This window comes from Bufo gargarizans, chromosome 1 (assembly GCF_014858855.1).
Source record: "Bufo gargarizans isolate SCDJY-AF-19 chromosome 1, ASM1485885v1, whole genome shotgun sequence".
NCBI lineage: Eukaryota > Metazoa > Chordata > Amphibia > Anura > Bufonidae > Bufo > Bufo gargarizans.
Window position 1 is genome coordinate 731737011 of NC_058080.1, and position 23334 is coordinate 731760344.

General features: G+C 44.8%; 1 protein-coding gene across 4 annotated transcripts in view; it reads left to right on the plus strand.

The window, feature by feature from the left end:
- Nucleotides 1–23334, plus strand: part of RAI14 (retinoic acid induced 14) — a 150248-nt gene that overhangs the window by 121811 nt on the left and 5103 nt on the right. For 3 of the 4 annotated variants that reach the window (XM_044276412.1, XM_044276413.1, XM_044276411.1), the window contains 7 exons: nucleotides 1177–1355; nucleotides 2325–2353; nucleotides 3732–3821; nucleotides 5013–5099; nucleotides 5407–5461; nucleotides 20210–20325; nucleotides 20950–22458. In XM_044276412.1, coding sequence (XP_044132347.1) covers nucleotides 1177–1355; nucleotides 2325–2353; nucleotides 3732–3821; nucleotides 5013–5099; nucleotides 5407–5461; nucleotides 20210–20325; nucleotides 20950–22458 — 2065 coding nt within the window. The remainder of the gene's footprint in view (nucleotides 1–1176; nucleotides 1356–2324; nucleotides 2354–3731; nucleotides 3822–5012; nucleotides 5100–5406; nucleotides 5462–20209; nucleotides 20326–20949; nucleotides 22459–23334) is intronic. The other variant, XM_044276414.1, reaches the window with a different exon arrangement.

Genomic DNA, 23334 nt, shown 5'->3' on the forward strand with positions numbered 1-23334 from the left:
AGAATCAGATTTGCTATATCCTTCTCCAAAAACCGGTATAAGTTACAGCTGACGTCTACACCGGGAACCACCTGTGGGAACACCGATCTTTATAAATCTTCCCCAATCTGTGATGTAGTAATCTGGGCTCCTGTCAATGATTTCCACTGTTGTTTGGTAGAAGATCCCCCAAACCAACCCAAAAGCCCCAAGTCAAAGGATCTTATCTAATGTGAATGGGACCATGCAGCAGTTCCCAGTACAGCCGGGGGCTGGGAGCACTAAACCGCCTCTGCAGCCCCGTCACACTCCGGATCGGTGGGGGTTCTGGCAGTCAGACCCCCACCAGTCATAAAGTAATGGCACAATTGGCCAAGCTGATCACACTGGAATACCTACTGATCAGCTGCATCTGTGATGGAAATCTCACAGCAAGCATTCAGTTTTCCTGCAGCGCCTCCACAGGAGAAATGAGTCATTACACTGATTTTGCAGTCCTGTCTCCATAGATATGAAGTTTCTGGCAAATTAATAGGATGCAGCAGGAAAAGTGTATAACTGTTGTGACACAGTGAGCGGAATTGTCTGGGAAAACAGGTATTTTCCTCCCAGCGTCTGCTCCTGGGCTGATTTGCAGCCAGGTGGGGTCAAATACCGGACTGGATTTTAATTGCCGTTCCAGGTTTTTTGCAGCACCTGGCTGTCCTTAAATAGGCAGCTGGGCTCAGCAGCAGGATCTCTGTGTTGGGATCTGAGGCTTGGTGCCAGGTTGGAGGGCTGAGACCTATGGGCCGAGGAAACAGGCCCCTAAAGCCTGCCGTGGACTGCTAGAGGCAGAACTGACATCAAGGTGACTTGTCTTATATGAATTTTCCATTGTGTGTGAAGTAAACACCAAGACTGCAAAGTAACACATTGTTTTGTGCATTTGCCTCAAGTGTGAATAAACACAGAAGTTTTGGGTGAGGAACTTGTCTTTTGCCTCTGTACTGAGTCCGCTTACCCTATCTACCAGAGCGAAACCCCACACTGTGTATGGCCAAGATAACTGGAATAGTCAGATCTGATTGATTCCAGTCATAACTAGATGATATGGAGCACTTGACATTCCAGGCCACCCTAATCAATCATGGCTGACATGAGGAATGGGGTAAGTCTAGCACTATATGACTAATCTTTCTATCTTGTATCGCTCAGGACTCCTCTGATGTTAGCATGCGAAGCCGGACACTTCAACATGGTGGATGCCTTGGTGCAGAGAGGAGCCAGCCTATCAGTATCAGACGCCCTGGGCCACGATGCCCTCCAATACGCCAGATTGTCAGGAAACCCACACATTCTCAGCCTCCTTCTTTCAAAGACAAGCCAAGAACACGGTATGTCCTCTATGGTAGTGGTTTTCAACCTTTTCACGCCAAGTGCTAGTGACAAGAAGTTAGAATTGAGTATCCCCATGGAAGCGAACAGTGACAAATGTTAACAAATATACGACTATTCTCACTCATAAGGCTATTCTCACCCATAGGCTCTATTCTAAGCCTCCGTCAGCAGTTCCTTCAGATTTCACAGAGAGAGAGTAGCGCAGCATACAGCACTAATCTTCCTGTGAAAATGACAGACACCACATTAGGACCCATGATGGATGACTTTTTAAATTACATTCTCCACTAACAAACCTACAGGAGAATACAGCACCACATATCTCTTACATCCAGCGATATCTCCTCTGATATACATGTTCTCCTTCCTCATCTTCTCCATTCGAACCAGACCGCCATGATGACTTTGCCACACAGACACCTTACTTTCCAATTTTTCCATCATCCTCCCCACCTCTTGTACACCGCATCCTGTTGCCCCCATTACGGCCACCCCCTGAGGACAGCAAATACCGAGAGGCCCTAGAAACCAACAATTAAACATTGCTGGCTTCTAGGGCAGTTCAACATCCCCCCTCACCCTGGGTTACATGTAGCGAAGGTTGAGAACCACAGCTCTGTAGTATTTAGAAAGATGGTTTCCCCCCAGGGGTTGTACAGGATTGTAAAGATAAGGCTGCTTGCTTCTGAAAACAGTGCCACACAGGTCCGCAGGATGTGTGTGGTATTGCAGCTCGGTCCTATACAGTTTAGTGTAGCTTAAGTGCAATACCATATACAACCTGTGGACAGCTGTGTCGCTGTTTTTCTAATTCTGATCAAGCCCTTGGACAAGTAGGTCTACCATTCATGAGTCTGGAAAAGCATGGTGACATCCATAGAAGAAGAAGTTGTAATGGCTGCCATATTGAAATGTAGACTGCTTGCTAAATCCGGTTTACGTGTTTTTTGTCTTTCTTTATACAGGAATGAAAAGTCCGACCAAGCCATTACAGGTACCGGAGTTACATGTCTTATCTCTTCCTTGCCCTATGTCACCCTTCGTTAGCTATAAGCAGGATTAACCCATCGTATACAAAAACCGTAGACTGGATTTTAATTGCCGGTCCAGGTTTTTGGCAGCACCTGGCTGTCCTCAAATAGGCAGCTGGGCTCAGCAGCAGGATCAGTGCTCATTCAGCACTGATCCAAGTGAATGTCACTGGATGGAGAGACAATAGGCTCTCCCCTTGAAGGCCAAGGATTGACGTTTGAAATTAATTGCAGTAACCTTTGACATGGTGACATACTGTCTGCCATGCCCCATGTAGGTTACGTCAGAGGAAGGTAACCTCCATCTAAACATGAAAATTTTGCAACGCTCCAGAATCCATATGTGTAGTAAGTGTCTGAGGTCTTGTTCCAAATGTCTCATTGAACTTGTAGGTGTTTGGTCTCCTTTCTCAAATAACAAGCCGATTCCTTCAGCATGTTCCCTGGGTTCTCCTCCCTTTTCCTTCCTATACGTCAGGGTCCCCAGAAATTTTGATGACCCTTCTGCTTTCTGTTGGGTATGAAAAGATATTTACAGAGAGAGACACAAGCAAAGACCACTAGGTTAGGTTTCCTAAGCCTACGCAGATGGAAACTGAGATGGAAGGTCCTAGCAGGGCACTACATTAAAATACCTGCAGAAGTGAGTGAAGCTTACACATTGGTTAAGTTACAGTCTTTGATGTCATGCATGTCAAGGCTGGGATTACTGACATCACTGTTTCTACTGGTACATAATGGAGGTTCCCAGGTAGGATAAGGTGGGGGCACCCATTATATTTTAAATATTATACATTATAATTGCCATCAGTCCCAGGGTTCACAAGATAGTCCAGAAAATGTTCATGCTTTATCCTAATTAGCATAAAAGAGGAGTGTTTTGAATATCTTGGGTCCGGTGGGACTTGTAGGGTCACCCAATCAGGAGGCCATCGTTTGCAGACCTTTCTATTACAGTATCTCCGTGGATCATCACAATCTTTAAATTGTAACTTTTGATATTAAAAGTTGATCTTAATGTAATCTAAGCTTAATCTGTGGTCAATTTGTGAATAATTTCCAATGATGATGTCACAAACCCTGACTCTTTCCCGCCTGGTTTAGTAGAACATGTAGATGATGTCTCTCTATATATACTGTATATATTGCATGTGGATGATGTCTTTAGATTGCATGTGTGAAGCATTTCCTAGGAAGGAGTCTTCATCTTCTTCCTCTGTAGGGTAGGTCTACTGTATGATATCCTCCGTAGTCGTAGTCGTGTACCTTTGTAGATAAGTCTTGCTCGGTTTCTACTAACCCAACTAACAGCTCCATTTTTCTGGCCTATAAAACTTCCAGCATGATCAAGTCAATAGATTAAGCTCAGAGAGAAGTGGAACCCCCAAAAAACGCAAAGCTCCGCCACCTCCTCCTCTCAGCCCTCTACAGGTAACCGTGACATATACATGTTGTGTGTGTTTTCCACAAATCTGACATGTTACAATGTGCAAGAAAGTTCATGTTTAGAGGGAACACTCCTAAAAGTAGTATGTAATCAACCCCCCATCGCCAAACCTTTTTCCTGTACGAAATGCCTCCTCTCTGTTGTCCCTATGAGAGCACTTCCAGCTCTGCTCCCTGGTGGGTCAGTGTTGTCTTAGGGGCATTGTATGAATCCATTGGATGTCAATGTGACCATTGATGTGGATGGAGAAATGTAAGTCAGAAGAGTTGCTGGTCGTGGTCAAAACGAATGGAGGGTTTTCCCACTGACAACACTTTAGCCCTACGCTCGGATGGTTCATTATTGTCTTAGGGACATTGTCTTGATCCATATCTCAAGCCACATCTAGTCTGTTGTGGATTGGGAATTGACCCTCTGACAAATGTGAATCATAAAAAGATGGGTGGGGAAGAGCTGTCATGGTCAAAGCAAGTGTCTCTCTACTCCCCGGACTCCCTACACTCCCCCTGATCAACAGAAGAGCTGCAGCCCTCCACGTCCTCTGACACAGCGCCATACATACTGTCGTGGCTGTGACTGGTACTGCAGCACACAGTGTGACTGAGCTGCAGTACCAGGCACAACCACAATCGTATGCACACGGGGCTGTGCTTGGGGAAACAATGGCCTCATCAGTTAGCTTATCACCAGAGGTTTCTAGAGTCAGACCCCACCAATCAAATACTAAGAATAGTCCATTAAATAAAATCCCTTTAAGGGGCCCTTTCCCCTACAATATCTGGTTTATGCCCCATAGGGTGGGGCTTAAACATCCTTTAGTATGAAAATGATCTTGCTGGGGATAGTCACCCTTCCAGTCTTTTGTTGGTGGGATAGTCATGGTGGGGGATAGAACATCCTGCAGATGATGGAAGTAGTAACAGCAGTAGAGAAGGAGTGCGTTGATCTTGTGGAAACCAGTGACCACATCACTCATAGGTTTGGGAAAGGAAGGGCAAGACTGGGCAACGTGTCCTGATGTTAGAAGGTAAGAACTAGTAGTGCTACTTGTAGAAAAAAAAACTAAGTCCATTGTCAGGCCCCTTAGACATCTACGACGCTAGAGTTCCAATAGTACCCCCTCTGTCAGCGATGTATGTGAGTTTGGTACAATGTAAAACCCTTTGTCATTACAGCTCAGCGACTTATCATCCCCGTTGTCATCAACATCGACCCCACTGTCAGCCACAGAAGAGGTCTTCTTCTCTGAACATAGCGGCAAGGTAATGTGTCTGATGTGTAAGAGCGTAACACCGCTCAAAACCTAAAAACACTGGACTTCAAGGGATCATGTCATGAGTAACGTAAAAAAAATTAAATTCATACATCATAGAGTAGATGACAATCTCTTTCTAACAAAGCCAGAACCAGCCCTGTACCTCCCATGGATCCAGAGATCTCCACATTAATTGCTCTAAATGATCTTCAAAATTTTTATGGATTATACAAAGCCAATATTATTTTTGGCCTACAGCTTTAGAATGCTATGGCTGCATGCTGCTCGTGTTTTATTGTCTTGTGTTTTCTCAGAATGAAAATTCACCCTTCAGGCGAGAGTACAGAGACAGGCTGAGTGACAGCACCGGTAAGTCTCCGTGCCTGGCGATGGAGCTGTATCCATTGCATAGCAAGACCACTTACTGTTATCTCACATATATATTATTCTTATTATAGCCAAATTTGCCACCCTAACTCCTCCCACAGTTTTTACACTACATAGACAAAAATTTACCAAAACGTGCAGATTGTTCCCGATCGGATTGCTATTACTTTGTGGAACATTTCGCCGAATGGTTCACGGAATATCGTGGTTCTTGTGGCGAAAGTTGTCCCATAGGAATGAATGGCAAAGCTAGAGTGGGAGCTGGCAAAAGCTGAAAAATCAGGACATGATTTCTAAACTGCCACCACTCCCTCATTTTCAGGCCACCTACACAATTCTTATATCAAAACGTTCAGCTACCCCTGCTGCCACTAAAAATGTCCACGGCTAAGCAATCCAAGTTTTTCCCATTGACTTTGACAGGGAAAATTTTCTAATTGCTCCCAGTCGCACAGATTTGAAACTAAAGTCACCAAACTTGGGTCACTTAGTCATGGGGTCCGACCCTTAGGTGCACCCACTCCGACCCTTAGGTGCACTCACCTTAGTCATTAGGTGCACCCACCCCGACTGTTAGGTGCAACCACCCCGACCCTTAGGTGCACTCACCTTAGTCATTAGGTGCACCCACCCCAACGATTAGGTGCACCCACCCCGACTGTTAGGTGCAACCACCCCGACCCTTAGATGCAGCCACTCCGACCCTTAGGTGCAGCCACTCCGACCCTTAGGTGCAGCCACTCCGACCCTTAGGTGCACCCACTCCGACCCTTAGGTGCAACCACCCCAACGATTAGGTTCACCCACCCCGACCCTTAGGTGCAACCACCCCGACTTTTAGGTGCAACCACCCCGACCCTTAGGTGCAACCACCCGACCCTTAGGTGCAACCACCCCAACGATTAGGTGCACCCACCCCGACCCTTAGGTGCAACCACCCCGACTTTTAGGTGCAACCACCCCGACTTTTAGGTGCAACCACCCCGACCCTTAGGTGCAACCACCCTGACCCTTAGGTGCAACCACCCCAACGATTAGGTGCACCCACCCCGACCCTTAGGTGCACCCACTCCGACCCTTAGGTACAACCACCCTAACGATTAGGTGCACCCACCCCAACCCTTAGGTGCACCCACTCAGACCCTTAGGTGCAACCACCCCAACGATTAGGTGCACCCTCCCTGACCCTTAGGTGCAACCACCCCGACTTTTAGGTGCAACCACCCCGACCCTTAGATGCACCCACTCCGACCCTTAGGTGCACCCACTTCGACCCTTAGGTGCACCCACTCCGACCCTTAGGTGCAACCACTCTGACCCTTAGGTGCAACCACTCCGACCCTTAGGTGCAACCACCCCAACGATTAGGTGCACCCACCCCGACCCTTAGGTGCAACCACCCCAACTTTTAGGTGCACCCACCCCGACCCTTAGGTGCACCTACTCCGACCCTTAGGTGCAACCACCCCAACAATTAGGTGCACCCTCCCCGACCCTTAGGTGCAACCACCCCGATTTTTAGGTGCACCCACCCCGACCCTTAGGTGCAACCACCCCGACTTTTAGGTGCAACCACCCCAACGATTAGGTGCACCCACTCCGACCCTTAGGTGCACCCACTCCGACCCTTAGGTGCAACCACCCCAACGATTAGGTGCACCCACCCGACCCTTAGGTGCACCCACTCCGACCCTTAGGTGCAACCACTCCGACCCTTAGGTGCAACTACCCCAACGATTAGGTGCACCCACCCGACCCTTAGGTGCACCCACCCGACCCTTAGGTGCAACCACCCCGACTTTTAGGTGCAACCACCCCGACCCTTAGGTGCACCCACTCCGACCCTTAGGTGCAACCACCCCAACGATTAGGTGCACCCACCCCGACCCTTAGGTGCAACCACCCCGACTTTTAGGTGCAACCACCCCGACTTTTAGGTGCAACCACCCCGACCCTTAGGTGCAACCACCCCAACGATTAGGTGCACCCACCCCGACCCTTAGGTGCAACCACCCCGACCCTTAGGTGCAACCACCCCGACTTTTAGGTGCAACCACCCCGACCCTTAGGTGCAACCACCCCAACGATTAGGTGCACCCACCCCGACCCTTAGGTGCACCCACTCCGACCCTTAGGTGCAACCACCCCAACGATTAGGTGCACCCACCCCGACCCTTAGGTGCACCCACTCCGACCCTTAGGTGCAACCACTCCGACCCTTAGGTGCAACCACCCCAACGATTAGGTGCACCCACCCCGACCCTTAGGTGCAACCACCCCGACTTTTAGGTGCAACCATCCTGACCCTTAGGTGCACCCACTCCGACCCTTAGGTGCAACCACTCCGACCCTTAGGTGCAACCACCCCAACGATTAGGTGCACCCACCCCGACCCTTAGGTGCACCCACTCCGACCCTTAGGTGCAACCACCCCAACGATTAGGTGCACCCACCCCGACCCTTAGGTGCAACCACCCCGACTTTTAGGTGCAACCACCCCGACCCTTAGGTGCAACCACCCCAACGATTAGGTGCACCCACCCGACCCTTAGGTGTACCCACTCCGACCCTTAGGTACAACCACCCTAACGATTAGGTGCACCCACCCCGACCCTTAGGTGCACCCACTCCGACCCTTAGGTGCAACCACCCCAACGATTAGGTGCACCCACCCCGACCCTTAGGTGCAACCACCCCGACGATTAGGTGCACCCACCCCGACGATTAGGTGCACCCACCCCGACCCTTAGGTGCAACCACCCCGACCCTTAGGTGCACCCACTCCGACCCTTAGGTGCAACCACTCCGACCCTTAGGTGCAACCACCCCAACGATTAGGTGCACCCACCCCGACCCTTAGGTGCACCCACTCCGACCCTTAGGTGCAACCACCCCAACGATTAGGTGCACCCACCCCGACCCTTAGGTGCAACCACCCCAACTTTTAGGTGCACCCACCCCGACCCTTAGGTGCACCCACTCCAACCCTTAGGTGCAACCACCCCAACGATTAGGTGCACCCACCCCGACTTTTAGGTGCAACCTTTCCACAGTTACTCCAGCCAATCCAACCACACAACAGTTACTCAAGCCACTCCACCCAGTTACTCCGCCCACTCCAGTTGTAAGCTACTGGTGGAGGCAAGAACACTTCACACAATTTCCCCAGAAATTGTAGCTTTTCTAGTTATTTATATTATATTATTTATAATGATATCTTGGGGCCCAGCCTAACTGTCATAGGCCATATATATATATATTTTTCTCAGTATGTAAATACATGACCATTAAATATAGAGATTCCTAATTACCTTTAGCTTACAGGCTTTAGCTACTAGAGAGGGGTCGTTGATCCAGGGAGTTATTCTGATGCCTGATTGGAGTCGGGAAGGAATTCTTTCCCCCCTTAACCCCTTAAGGACACAGGGCGTACAGGTACGCCCTTGTGCCCTGGTACTTAAGGACACAGGGCGTACATGTACGCCCTGTGCATTTTCGATCACTGCCGTGCGGCTGGCAGTGATCGGAACCCGGTGCCTGCTCAAATCATTGAGCAGGCACCTAGGCTAAATGCGCGGGGGGGTCCCGTGACCCCCCCATGTCGGCGATCGCGGCAAACCGCAGGTCAATTCAGACCTGCGGTTTGCTGCGATTTCTGCAGTTTCTGATCCCCGCGGTCCCTGACCGCGGGGATCAGAAACTTTAGTATTCCTAAAGTGCATCTGTATCCCCCCCCCCCCCCCCTTAGTGATTTTTGCCCGGTGGGAGGTGCAGGGGGAGGGTTGCGGGCGGTGCGGGCGGTGCGGGAGGCGGGCGGTGCGGTAGGCGGGATCGCGATCCCCCCGCCTCCCATTGCGTAATCGTTGGCGTCTAGTGGGTATACCAGGGTGCCAGCACATTGCTGGCACCCTGGTATAAACGGCTGACATCGGTGATGCGATGTCAGTCGTTTAACCCTTTCCATACAGCGGTCCGTACGGACCGCTGTATGGAAAAGGTTAACAGTAAGAGGGAGCTCCCTCCCTCTCCCATCGGGGGGCTGCTGTGCCTTTGCAGTCCCCCGAATGGAGAGGGAGAGAGCTTCCAGGCAGCCCCCCCAAGCCCCGTCCTTACCCTTCCCCGTCTGCGCAGTTCTGGCCACTACTGAGCAGACGGGGAAGGTTCCCATGGCAACAGGACGCCTTCTCAGGCGTCCTGCTGTCCATGGTGCTGAACAGATCTGTGCTGAAAGGCATAGATCTGTTCAGACAAAGTGTAAAATACAGTATAGTACTATATATTGTACTGTACTGTATTATGCAGACATCAGACCCACTGGATCTTCAAGAACCAAGTGGGTCTGGGTCAAAAAAATAGTGAAAAAAGTGAAAAATAAAGTAAAAATCAAAAAACACATTTATCACTGATTAAAAATGAAAAAAATAAAATTCCCTACACATGTTTGGTATCGCCGCGTCCGTAACGACCTGATCTATAAAACGGTAATGTTACTTTACCCGAACGGTGAACGCCATAAAAATAAAAAATTAAAAACTATGATGAAATTGGAATTTTGCCCACCTTACTTCCCAAAAAAGGTAATAAAAGTGATCAAAAAAGTCGCATCTATGCCAAAATTGTAACAATCAAACCGTTATCCTCATCCCGCAAAAATCATACCCTACCCAAGATAATCGCCCAAAAACTGAAAAAGTTATGGCTCTTACACTATGGAAACACTAAAACATGATTTCTTTTGTTTCAAAAATGAAATCATTGTGTAAAACTTACATAAATAAAAAAAAGTATACATATTAGGTATCGCCGCGTCCGTATTCACCGGCTCTATAAAAATATCACATGACCTAACCCCTCAGATGACCACCGTAAAAAAATAAATAAAACGGTGTAAAAAAAGCCATTTTTTGTCATCTTCCGTCACAAAAAGTGTAATAGCAAGCAATCAAAAAGTCATGTGCACCCCAAAATAGTGCCAATCAAACTGTCATCTCATCCCACAAAAAATGAGACCCTACTTAAGATAATCGCCCAAAAATTTAAAAAACTATGGCTCTTAGACTATGGAGACACTAAAACATTTTTTTTGTTTTAAAAATGAAATTATTGTGTAAAACGTACATAAATAAAAAAAATTGTATACATATTGGGTATCACCGCGTCCGTGACAACCTGCTCTATAAAATTACCACATGATCTAACCTGTCAGATGAATGGTGTAAATAAAAAATAAAAAAACGGTGCCAAAAAAGCAATTTCTTGTTACCTTGCCGCACAAAAAGTGTAATATAGAGCAACCAAAAATCATATGTACCCTAAACTTGTACCAACAAAACTGCCACCCTATCCCGTAGTTTCTAAAATGGGGTCACTTTTTTGGAGTTTCTACTCTAGGGGTGCATCAGGGGGGCTTCAGATGGGACATGGTGTCAAAAAAACCAGTCCAGCAAAATCTGCCTTCCAAAAACCGTATGGCATTCCTTTCCTTCTGCGCCCTGCCGTGTGACCGTACAGCGGTTTACGACCACATATGAGGTGTTTCTGTAAACTACAGAATCAGGGCCAGAAATAATGAGTTTTGTTTGGCTGTTAACCCTTGCTTTGTAACTGGAAAAAAAATATTAAAATGGAAAATCTGCCAAAAAAGTGAAATTTTGAAATTGTATCCTCTATTTTCTATTAAATCTTGTGCAACACCTAAAGGGTTAACAAAGTTTGTAAAATCAGTTATGAATACCTTGAGGGGTGTAGTTTCTTAGATGGGGTCACTTTTATGGAGTTTCTACTCTAGGGGTGCATCAGGGGGGCTTCAAATGGGACATGGTGTCAAAAAAAACCAGTCCAGCAAAATCTGCCTTCCAAAAACCGTATGGCACTCCTTTCCTTCTGCGCCCTGCCGTGTGACCGTACAGCGGTTTACGACCACATATGAGGTGTTTCTGTAAACTACAGAATCAGGGCCAGAAATAATGAGTTTTGTTTGGCTGTTAACCCTTGCTTTGTAACTGGAAAAAAAATATTAAAATGGAAAATCTGCCAAAAAAGTGAAATTTTGAAATTGTATCTCTATTTTCTATTAAATCTTGTGCAACACCTAAAGGGTTAACAAAGTTTGTAAAATCAGTTTTGAATACCTTGAGGGGTGTAGTTTCTTAGATGGGGTCACTTTTATGGAGTTTCTACTCTAGGGGTGCATCAGGGGGCTTCAAATGGGACATGGTGTCAAAAAAACTGTCCAGCAAAACATGCCTTCCAAAAACCAAACGGCGCACCTTTCACTCTACGCCCCGCTGTGTGGCCGTACAGTAGTTTACGGCCACATATTGGGTGTTTCTGTAAACGGCAGAGTCAGGGCAATAAAGATACAGTCTTGTTTGGCTGTTAACCCTTGCTTTGTTAGTGGAAAAAATGGGTTAAAATGGAAAATTAGGCAATAAAATGAAATTCTCAAATTTCATCCCCATTTGCCAATAACTCTTGTGCAACACCTAAAGGGTTAACAAAGTTTGTAAAATCAGTTTTGAATACCTTGAGGGGTGTAGTTTATAGAATGGGGTCATTTTTGGGTGGTTTCTATTATGTAAGCCTCGCAAAGTGACTTCAGAGCTGTAGTGGTCCCTAAAAATTGGGTTTTTGTAAATTTCTGAAAAATTTCAAGATTTGCTTCTAAACTTCTAAGCCTTGTAACATCCCCAAAAAATAAAATATCATTCCCAAAATAATTCAAACATGAAGTAGACATATGGGGAATGTTAAGTCATCACAATTTTTGGGGGTATTACTATGTATTACAGAAGTAGAGAAACTGAAACTTTGAAATTTGCTAATTTTTCCCAATTTTTGGTAAATTTGACTTTTTTTATGCAAAAAAAAATATTTTTTTTAACTTTATTTTACCAGTGTCATGAAGTACAATATGTGACGAAAAAACAATCTCAGAATGGCCTGGATAAGTCAAAGCGTTTTAAAGTTATCAGCACTTAAAGTGACACTGGTCAGATTTTCAAAAAATGGCCTGGTCCTAAGGTGTAAAAAGGCTGTGTCCCTAAGGGGTTAAGTGGGGAAAATTGGCTTGTACCTCACAGTTTTTTTTTGCCTTCCTTTGGATCAACTTGCAGGATGACAGGCCGAACTGGATGGACAAATGTCTTTTTTCGGCCTTATGTACTATGTTACTATGTTACAAATGACCCTAGGATCAAAATTTCTAGGTGCAATCTTTGGGGTGTATATTTGGTACTAAATAGAAGTGAGGTGGGAGGAGGGAGCTGCAAAAAAAAGGGACCATGTGTTATAGTCATCTCTCCCATGTACAGCATCCAATGACCCCAGAGCAACTGAGAGAGGAGCTTTTCTTCATAGTATCACCCCTCTATCCAGTCATAGCTAGCTACAGGCATGTCTCCCCATACAGCCTCCAGTGACCCCAGGGGACTGATTCGTTAATGCTTCATTATGTTGTCACCCCTCTAATCCATCACAACCAGTTACAGTCATGTCTGCCCTTTACAGCCTCCAGTGACTCAAGAGGACTGATACTAGAACTTTTCTTCATGTTATCACCCTTCTCACCAATCACATATTGTTACTGTTAGATCTCTCCTTGACAGCCGCCAGTGACCCCAGGGGACTTATGCTTTGTCATGTTATCACCCCTCTAACCAATCAGAACCAGTTACAGTCATGTCTCCACAGTACAGCCCCCAGTGACCCTAAGGGGACTGATACAGGAACTTTTATTCATGTTATTACCCCTCTAACCAATCACAACCAGCTACAGGCATGTATTCTCGTACAGCCTGTAGTGACCCCAAGGGACGGATACAGGAACTTTTCATCATGGTACCACCACTCTAACCAATCACAGTCAGTTACAGGGATGTCTTCCCATACAACCTGTAGTGACCCCAAGGGGACTGATACAGGAACTTTTCATCATGTTACCACCACTGTAACCAATCACAGTCAGTTACAGGAACTTTTCATCATATTACCACCACTCTAACCAATCACAACAAGCTACAGTCATGTCTCCTCTTAAACAGCCTCCAGTGACCCCAGGGGACTGACACAGGAACGTTTCTTCATGTTATCATCCCTGTTACCAATCACATTCTGTTACTGGGAGCTTTCTCCTGTGCAGCCTCCAGTGACTCCAAAGGGATGGGTTACATGAACTTTCCTTCATGTTATCATCCCCTTAACAAATGAGAGGGGACATGTGCTCTCTGTCACATTTGCAAGAGGTTTTTTTTTCTACTCAAAGGGTAAGAAGATGAGTTGCATATCTAATCACCCCTTCACCTAATGAGGGCATCTCTCAACTCCCTAACCAGCCAATGTCCATAGGTATAAGTGACCTGTATGAACTCTGCACATCCTGAACTTTTAGTTTTGTGGTGGACTTATTTGGCTCAGCCTCCGTTTGGCTCAGACATTTACTCACAAACATGAATTTTTACACATTTTTTTTTTTAAAAAAAGCTTACATAAAGTCGATCATGAGTGTAGAGCGCTGGGTGGCATTCACAATGTACCATGTCTAATTTCAGAAAATATATGGTCATTTCTAATTTATAACAGTGTTTAAGTTCATCCTAAAAATGTTTGATGGAGACCAGACCAGACTTGGCAAACTGTCCTTTATGGAGGCATTATCATCTTACTTAGTTCTCTAAGAGGCCTTTTAATGTATGAAAAATCCACCTGATCCTGAAAATTTTCCTTGGCTTCAAGTGGCCAAACTCACTAAAGGGGTGCACATACTTATGGCCAAGTAGTGAGGCATGAGTGCAGGTGACTACCTGCAGTTGTCCATTCTGGTGGGTGACGCTGATAAGCAAAGGAGTAAAACAGGAGTTGTGGTCACTCACGTTCTGCTGTTGGGCACATCACAAGCATCATTAGTGAGTTTTATGAATATTTACAATGGAAGCTTCTGTGTGGAGATTCCCTTTAACTCCTACATACTAGGTATGTGAGGGAAGTATGAAGTGGTCTCACTAGCTAAGCCCGCTCTATACTTTGTGGGTAGTGGCTGTGTAATACAGCTAACATCTTCCCTCAATGACTGGGATTGGAGAGAACTCCAATCCCAGTCATGTAACCTCTCAGATGCCAAATAGTCACTGATTGAACCCCCCACAGCAAAATCTCGGGGTTACTATCTGTTGCTATGGCAGCCTTAGGTCTTGTGAAGGCTCCCAGGACTGCTCCCAGTAAATTGCCTGTTAATAGGCAGTACAGAGAATCCCCATATACTGCAATAGTAGACTGATGTAGTTATGGTATTCGTGACGGCAATTTTTATAACCCTGGGGGGACTAAAAAAAAGTTACAAATACTTTATTAAATATAAAAAAAACACAAGAATTAAAAATTAAAGTCACACCCTTTCCAATTTTGCATATTGCGGTAAAGTGTATGGAAAAGTCTTGGAAGGGGTGTATATCTCACCCAGGTTCCTCAACTGGGTGAGGTAAGTAAAAAAAAAAGGCTTAAGTGGTTTCAGCAAGGTGTAGGTTGCTGAGACAGTTTTTTTTAAATGTTCAAGGGCTGGATTTTATTTGGACTGGGAAAGTAGGTTTGGTAGTGGGACCTTCCCATTCCAGGGCAGATTTTTCCCCTAGCCTGAGGGGTCATCAGGTGTAGCCAGCTGGGATCATTAGGGGGAAATAAAAACACATCACAGGCTGTCAGTCAGGGGGAGTTATACCTGGAAGAAGTCTGGGAAGCTGGCTGCCTTGCTGGCTAGAGACGTCGGATTCTCTTTGTGTGACCTGCGGTCAATAGCAGAGCTAGGAGCTAACCTGTATTAGTTAGAGCCCAGACGGGCAGGAGTTTATTTTATTTATGTTTTGTGATGCTGGATCTACATCATACCCAGTGAATGATAACTGGACTTGCCTGTAAATTGCCGGTGTGTCATAAAATAAAGCATCAAGTTGGACTTTAATCCTGTTGTCTGCAAACGAATCTGTCACCGCCGCCCTGTTTGAGAGAGCAACCCCTTTACAATGTAAATATAAATAAACAATAAAAAATAAATACTGCACAGTAAATGCCATAAAAATTGAATAAAAAGTGATCAAAAAGTCGTAAGTACCCCAAAATAGTACCAATAAAAGCACAGCTTGCCCCTTAATAAAAAACAACCTCTTACACAGTTCTGTAGATGGAACTCTAAAAAATGTATGGGTATCAATGGCGGAATAGCATTTTTTTTCGGGGCCCACTAAGAATTTTATTCCTCTTTTTGAAATAAAAAGATGATGCTGTAAAAAAAAAAAAACTTGTCCTACAAAAAACAAGCCCTTGTATGACTATGTGAACGGATAAAGTAAAAAAGTTTATGGCTCTTGGAAGATGGGGAGAAAAAAAAAACGAAAACGCAAAAGGGAAAATCGGTCTTCTACTGAAGGGGGTTTAATAAAATCTGATAAAAAACACAGAACATAGAACCTCCCTATAGGGAATCGCGCAGACTTCTCCTTTTATGTTGTATTTCTCCATTACAGATCTTTTAATTGAGCCACAGTTTACCAGATTAATTTATGGTAATCACAGTGCTGTAAAAAAAGTATTCACCCCCTGCGTGATGCCCCCCTGTGATAGCACATACGGTACTGCATGTGGCGGTGGATTTTAGAACAGGTCAGATTGTTGTCCTGTCGGTGTAGACAGAATAACCTGCCCTCCATCCAGTCCTGTCATGTTAACTCAAGCAAGTTATGTGGATGACAAGTCATGACAACTCGCCTACATTTACCGGTAATACACTGTAAGTGATTTCCTTTGAAATTGCAAAAAATCTAGTAAATGGGTTTCATGGTTTTAGGTTACTATTCATTGCATAGCAATATTTATTGTATGTACTTTGTGTTTCTGTTCCTCAACATTTTTAAGATCATCTCTCTGCTAGTTTGTTACAATGTATCAGTCTGGAGTCCGGGCTGTTTAGCTCACAGAGCATTGTCTAGACTGGATACAACTGTGCTAGTTTGTTACAATGTATCAGCCTGGAGTCCGGGCTGTTTAGCTCACAGAGCATTGTCTAGACTGGATACAACTGTGCTAGTTTGTTACAATGTATCAGTCTGGAGTCCGGTCTGTTTAGCTCACAGAGCATTGTCTACACTGGATACATCTCTGCTAGTTTGTTACAATGTATCAGTCTGGAGTCCAGGCTGTTTAGCTCACAGAGCATTGTCTAGACTGGATACAACTGTGCTAGTTTTTTACAATGTATCAGTCTGGAGTCCAGGCTGTTTAGCTCACAGAGCATTGTCTAGACTGGATACAACTGTGCTAGTTTGTTACAATGTATCAGTCTGGAGTCCGGTCTGTTTAGCTCACAGAGCATTGTCTACACTGGATACATCTCTGCTAGTTTGTTACAATGTATCAGTCTGGAGTCCAGGCTGTTTAGCTCACAGAGCATTGTCTAGACTGGATACAACTGTGCTAGTTTTTTACAATGTATCAGTCTGGAGTCCGGGCTGTTTAGCTCACAGAGCATTGTCTACACTGGATACATCTCTGCTAGTTTGTTACAATGTATCAGTCTGGAGTCCGGGGTGTTTAGCTCACAGAGCATTGTCTAGACTGGATACAACTGTGCTAGTTTTTTACAATGTATCAGTCTGGAGTCCGGGCTGTTTAGCTCACAGAGCATTGTCTAGACTGGATACAGCTCTGCTAGTTTGTTACAATGTATCAGTCTGGAGTCCAGGCTGTTTAGCTCACAGAGCATTGTCTAGGCTGGATACAACTGTGCTAGTTTGTTACAATGTATCAGTCTGGAGTCCGGGCTGTTTAGCTCACAGAGCATTGTCTAGACTGGATACAACTGTGCTAGTTTGTTACAATGTATCAGTCTGGAGTCCGGGCTGTTTAGCTCACAGAGCATTGTCTAGACTGGATACAACTGTGCTAGTTTGTTACAATGTATCAGTCTGGAGTCCGGGCTGTTTAGCTCACAGAGCATTGTCTACACTGGATACAATCTCCACTTCTCAGCTGATGAGGCTTAATTTACATAATTGTTTCAGCTACAAAACTGTATCAGGACTTGTTCTGTCAGGGCACCAATTTGGGGTAGATAAAACTTGATTGACTTGAATAATTTTTTGGACAGCAATCCCTACACTGTGCTTTGCGTTGTTACACCATAAATAATATGCTGATTGTCTTGGTTGTTACAGTAATTTGGGCATATTTTTATGCCCACAACAGGGAATTTTAAACCATCAATTTATTGCAGATTTCTCCTCCACAACTTTGTGTAAAAACTTGATCTTAATTAAGGGAATTAGAAGCTGCTTATTTGATTGCTTACATAATGTTTGGGAATACTTCATATTCCAAAGAATTCTTGCCCGTCAGTTTTACACTGACAGGCAGTCTCTTGCCTTCTGATCTGTCTCGGGCTGACAGAGGGAGCTCTGTCTCTTTGCCACACTGCCTAGGCTACTTTCACACTAGCGTTAATGTTTTCCGGTATTGAGATCCATCATAGGGTCTCAAATTCAATACCGGAAAAAAACGCTTCCGTTTTGTCCCCATTCATTGTCAATGGGGACAAAACGTAACTGAACAGAATGGAGCGCTCCAAAATGCATTCCGTTCTGTTCTCATACCGGAGAGCAGCATACTGCGGTTTGCTTTGCGCCCTGAGATGCAGAGCAAGACGGATCCTCTCTGACACAATAGTAAACGGATCCGTCCCCTATTGACTTTCAATGGAGTTCATGACGGATCCGTCTTGGCTATGTTAAAGATAATACAACCGGATCCATTCATAACGGATGCAGATGGTGGTATTATCAGTAACGGAAGCGTTTTTACTGAACTCTGCCGAATCCAGCAAAAACGCTAGTGTGAAAGTAGCCTAAGATGCCGTTGTCGCTATTGACCATGGCATCTAAGGAATAAACAGCCATGATTGGCTCTGATCCTGGCTGTATATTACAGCTGACAGTGGGAGGGTGCAGATCCTTTGCCTATGTCATCCACATTGCAGTTAGACCTTCGCAATTAGGACATATTAGTGTACCTATTTCTATCCATGAGTAAATAAAAACCAGTAATGCTGCCATCACAGTGTTTCTACCCAGCTTTTCCAGACTCTGAAAGGGCAAACCTGCTTTAGTTATGCAGAACTACTGCAGTCATAGTCTTGGGAGTTGCAGTGGCAGCCATAATGATTGTCACTAGAGATGAGCGAACTATTCATAAATTCCATTCGGCTGCTTTTCCGAATTTTTCCCCCAAAATTTGCTTTGTGACGAATTACTTCGTCACGAAGCGCATTTCTTTGTAAGTACTGGTTCCAATGACAGGGAGCGGCGATTGAGCGGCCCCCCCTCCTCCCTCCGCCATTGTAGCCCTCAGATGCCATGTTCATACATGATTGCGGCATCTAATATAAATAACAGAGTGTAAAAATTTTTTAAAAAATCATACTTACCTGATCCATCTTGCTTGAAGATCTGGTGCCAGATCTTGCACGGCCCCTGATGACATCATCAAGCCAGCCAGCGTGGTGACATCATACGTCACCGCACACGGGATTTCGTGCAAGGTCTTCAAGCAAGATGGCGGCGGCCAACCCGTCGCAAGCAAATAGATCAAGTAAGTATTCTTTTTCTATACTATAAATATTTTTATTTTTTTACACTATTTCAGGTTAAAGCGATTCGCTGCCACGAAGCACAAGGAAATTAGGTTTCGCGGCAAATCGAATTTATCCTGAAATTCAGATCAAATTTCGTGGAATTCGATTAGCTCAAAACTAGTTGTCATCTATTCTTTTCAAGCCTGTACTGTATAAGCTTAGGCAGGGTGCTGAATCTCCTTAAAGAGACCTGTCTGGAGACTTAAAGGGGTTGTCTCATTTTGCCATTACAAAGGCGAGATGCATTCCCAGCCGCCAGCTGGTCGGGGAATAGCAGAGCGTCCTGGTGCTCCTTGTTTCAGTAGCTCCCGTTGTGGTGCATGAGAGCTACAGAAACATCGGAGTACAGCAAGCATTGGTGTTTCCTGGCCAGCTGGTGGTCAGGACTGTGTCTCATCTTGCCTTAGTAATGGTGAGATGAGACAAACCCTTTAATGGCAATGCTCCATGGGAAACAAACAGGGGTGGATTGTCCAGGGAGATTTCCCGGTGGGCCGATTCCCAGGGGGCTGCCTGAGTCGTCCTCACGGCCGGCCAGTGGACATTCTTGGGGATGTATTTTGTGCTGTTGGTGTCAGTATTTTGTGATGGTATTTGGCTCTGTTGGGGTGGTATAATGTACTATTGTGGTATTGCTGGACCTGCCTTCAATCGATTTGGACCCGACTACACAATGGGCCGCTTTTAGTATTTTTCCAGGGTCACTTTAAGTTCCCAGTCTGCCCCTGGAAACAATTATGAAAAAAGGTATCTCTCCGAAAAAGAGAACCTTCGATCTAGCACCATCTATTGGAAATGGCTCCCTATGAGTCAAAATCTGACTCTCCAACAAAGATTTTGACTCATAGGGGCCCACTTCCAATAGGTGGCGCTGTCGAGATGGTTCTCTTTCTTGGCTACAAGCCTATATAAGAAATTATATGAAGAAACACAAGGTGTGCATCTCAAGGGCTTCTTCTCTATTTTGCAACTTTTTTTTTTGTTTTTGTTTATTATTCCCTTTTTTTGTTGGTTCTGTACTGGCAGTAGTAATCACATTGGTGCTTTTCACTTTATAGAAGACAGTCTACTGGATGTGAGCTCAGAGGCCGAGCACCAAGACACAATCTCACTGCTGCAAGCAAAGGTGGCCTCTCTAACACTGCTAAACATAGAATTACAAGAGAAGTTACAGGTTTGTACCATTGAAAATGCGTTCTTTAGCCTGCTGTTTTTCCTTTTATTGGAGGGCTTAAAGGGATTGTCCAGGATTAGCAAAAAGGATCTACTTTTTTTTTTTAAACAAACAGCTCCACTTTTAACTATGGGTTATGTCTGGTATCGCAGTTCAAACCCATAAAAGATGTTTACTTCTCAGACTGCTGACTGAAGTCAACAAGATCTGCCGACAATATAATATTTATGTGGACATCCTGATGGTAAGCTAAAGTCTGTCATCTTGGAAAATTGGGATCATGCCCATAAAATCATATTCATAAGCTTGAGGGGTTTGGCAGCTCTTTATTACAGGCAAACCATGAATATGAATGGGTACTTTGTAATACTTCATTTCTCCTGTGGTGGCACTGCAGGGAAATTGAACATTTATGGTCAGGTTTAGCATAGGTTATACTGTAGCTGATGGCCGGGGTCACAGAATAACTTTGTGATCAGTTTATCATCAAGCGAGCCTTTAAACAACTCCAAAGTGGACAATCCCTTTAAGTCTGTCTAGATGGAATTCTTAGAACTGGGAAACATTATCTTCATGCGCCATGTATAAAATATTCAACAATACTAATATGTATATCAATTACAGGAGAAAGTCAATAACGAGGCATTAACAGATATAAGCTGTGACTCCTACCATTCTACGCAGACTGACTTAAACCTATCTGTTGCCAAAAGCCAAGATGGAAAATCTCCAGCGGTCATTTCCGATAACTCAGATACATCTTTCGAGTCCCAGATTGAAATATTTAACAACGAACACAAAATGAAACTGCTGGAAAAGACCATTGAAGACATGCAAATGAAATTGGAGGAGTCCGAAACCAAAAGGAAAAGCCTGGAAGCTCAGATCCAGTCAAGCTTTCGAGAGTCCCTCAGTACGGAAACTTCAGAGGTGGCTTCAGATATAGACCTTCAGTCTCAGGGATCCCCTAGTGATATGAAACAAGACATATCCTTCAAGCCAAATCTACACAGGATGTCAAGAGTGGAGCAAGAAGAAGATGGAGTCTTGAAAACGAGCGAGGAAAGCTTGTTGGTGCTGGAAGAATTTGAAGCTCTGAAGATAGAATACCAGGAGGTCCTAGCGGAAAGTGAAAGGAAAGAGAATGAGATGAATGATTTGAGGCACCAGATAGATGTCGTTACCCAAAGTATCGTCAACTTGGTGCCCATAGAGAAGCAAGAAGAGATGGAGAAATCTTATGGCGCTGTCATAGAGAAACTGAACGAGGAGAACGCCAAACTTAATGTGAAGCAACAAGAATTACTGGAAGAAATTGAAAGCCTACAGAAGGAATTAGAAAGAAAGACGGAGCAAATGTCTCCAGTGGAGAACGGTCAAGTGGAAGAGGACATGACAAAAACCATAGATGACTTGACCAAACAAGTGAATGACTTGACTCTGTTATACAGTAAAGCCCAGACGGAACTTGAAAAGACTAGGCAAGCATCACTTGAGGTCTTGTCAGATTTCATCCACAAGGAAGAACATGCAAAGCTTTTGGAAGAAGTCGAAGAAAGCAAAGAGAAAGTGGAGAACGATTTAGTGGATTTGGCCTCGCAGCACGCTAGAATTTTGGAAGAAGTATGTGAGCTGAAGCAACAGTTGGACCAGGAGAAGGGGCGCATGATGGCAACTGAAAATGTGCAAGTGGTTGGAGATCTTAAACATACAATAGAAAATATGGAAGTGGAAAGAAATGAGCTGAAAGAGCAGATCACTACTCAAGAATCCAGGATAAAAAGTTTACAAGATGAACTACAGCAAGAAAAGTCTGCAGTCCAGGAATCCATGGTGACCAAACAATTATTAGCTGAGCGCCAGGTGTCTCTAGAAGATGACATTAGCGCCTTATCTACACAAGTGAGCGATCTGCTGAAGGAACGAGAGACATTTTCATTGGTGAATGAGCAAGTTAAAAGGGAATTGTCACAAGTGAAGGAAGAAAAAGACTCTATGCAGGAACAGCTACAAAGCAAAGAACAAGAGCTTGGCGAGCTTAGGAGGAAGTTCAACAAAGTGCAGGAAGACCTGACCGAGATGAAGAGGTTGTCGGAAAATACCTCAAAAATGGATGAAGACAAAGACAAAAAGGTTGGTGAACATTTTTTGGATTTTTTTTATTATGGACTTTTTTGATACAAGTCCTTGTATAAGTCTTATTAGTAGATGTATACTCAGAGTCAGAGGTTCAATAGTCGTGGCCCAGTGTATAGTTACTCAGAGGTGTCCTTAATTATCACTATTGATCTGAGTGTGCCTTATTGTAGTTATTTAAAGCATAACTTTTATTTGGTCTAATTTTTAGAATATTGTGACACTATATTAAAACAATGCTGTTGATGCACTGCTTTATTGGAAGGGTGTCGGGTATAGCTAGCAGCTCTAGTCCCATATCAGTCAAGCGGCAGTTTTGTCAGAGGGGTCACTTGAAACAATATATTTTGCGGGTTGCTCGGCCTAGGTTCTTTCCCTAAATAAGCTATTCCAAGAGTGCTGGGAGAACCCTAACAGGCTGTATTCCGGGCACCCGCCCTTAGAAGGGCGACCCACAGCCGCTGGAACCTTGGGTCTATTGCTGCTGAGCCCTGACAACTAATCCTTCCTCAAATTTGTCCTAAGGACAAAGGACAAATTTGAGGAAGGATTAGTTGTCAGGGCTCAGCAGCAATAGACCCAAGGTTCTAGCGGCTGTGGGTCGCCCTTCTAAGGGCGGGTGCCCGGAATACAGCCTGTTAGGGTTCTCCCAGCTGTCTTGGAATAGCTTATTTAGGGAAAGAGTCTAGGCCGAGCAACCCGCAAAATATATTGTTTCAAGTGGCCCCTCTGACAAAACTGCCGCTTGACTGATATGGGACTAGAGCTGCTAGCTATACCCGACACCCTTCCAATAAAGCAGTGCATCAACAGCATTGTTTTAATATGGTGTCACAATATTCTAAAAATTAGACAAAATAAAAGTTATGTTTT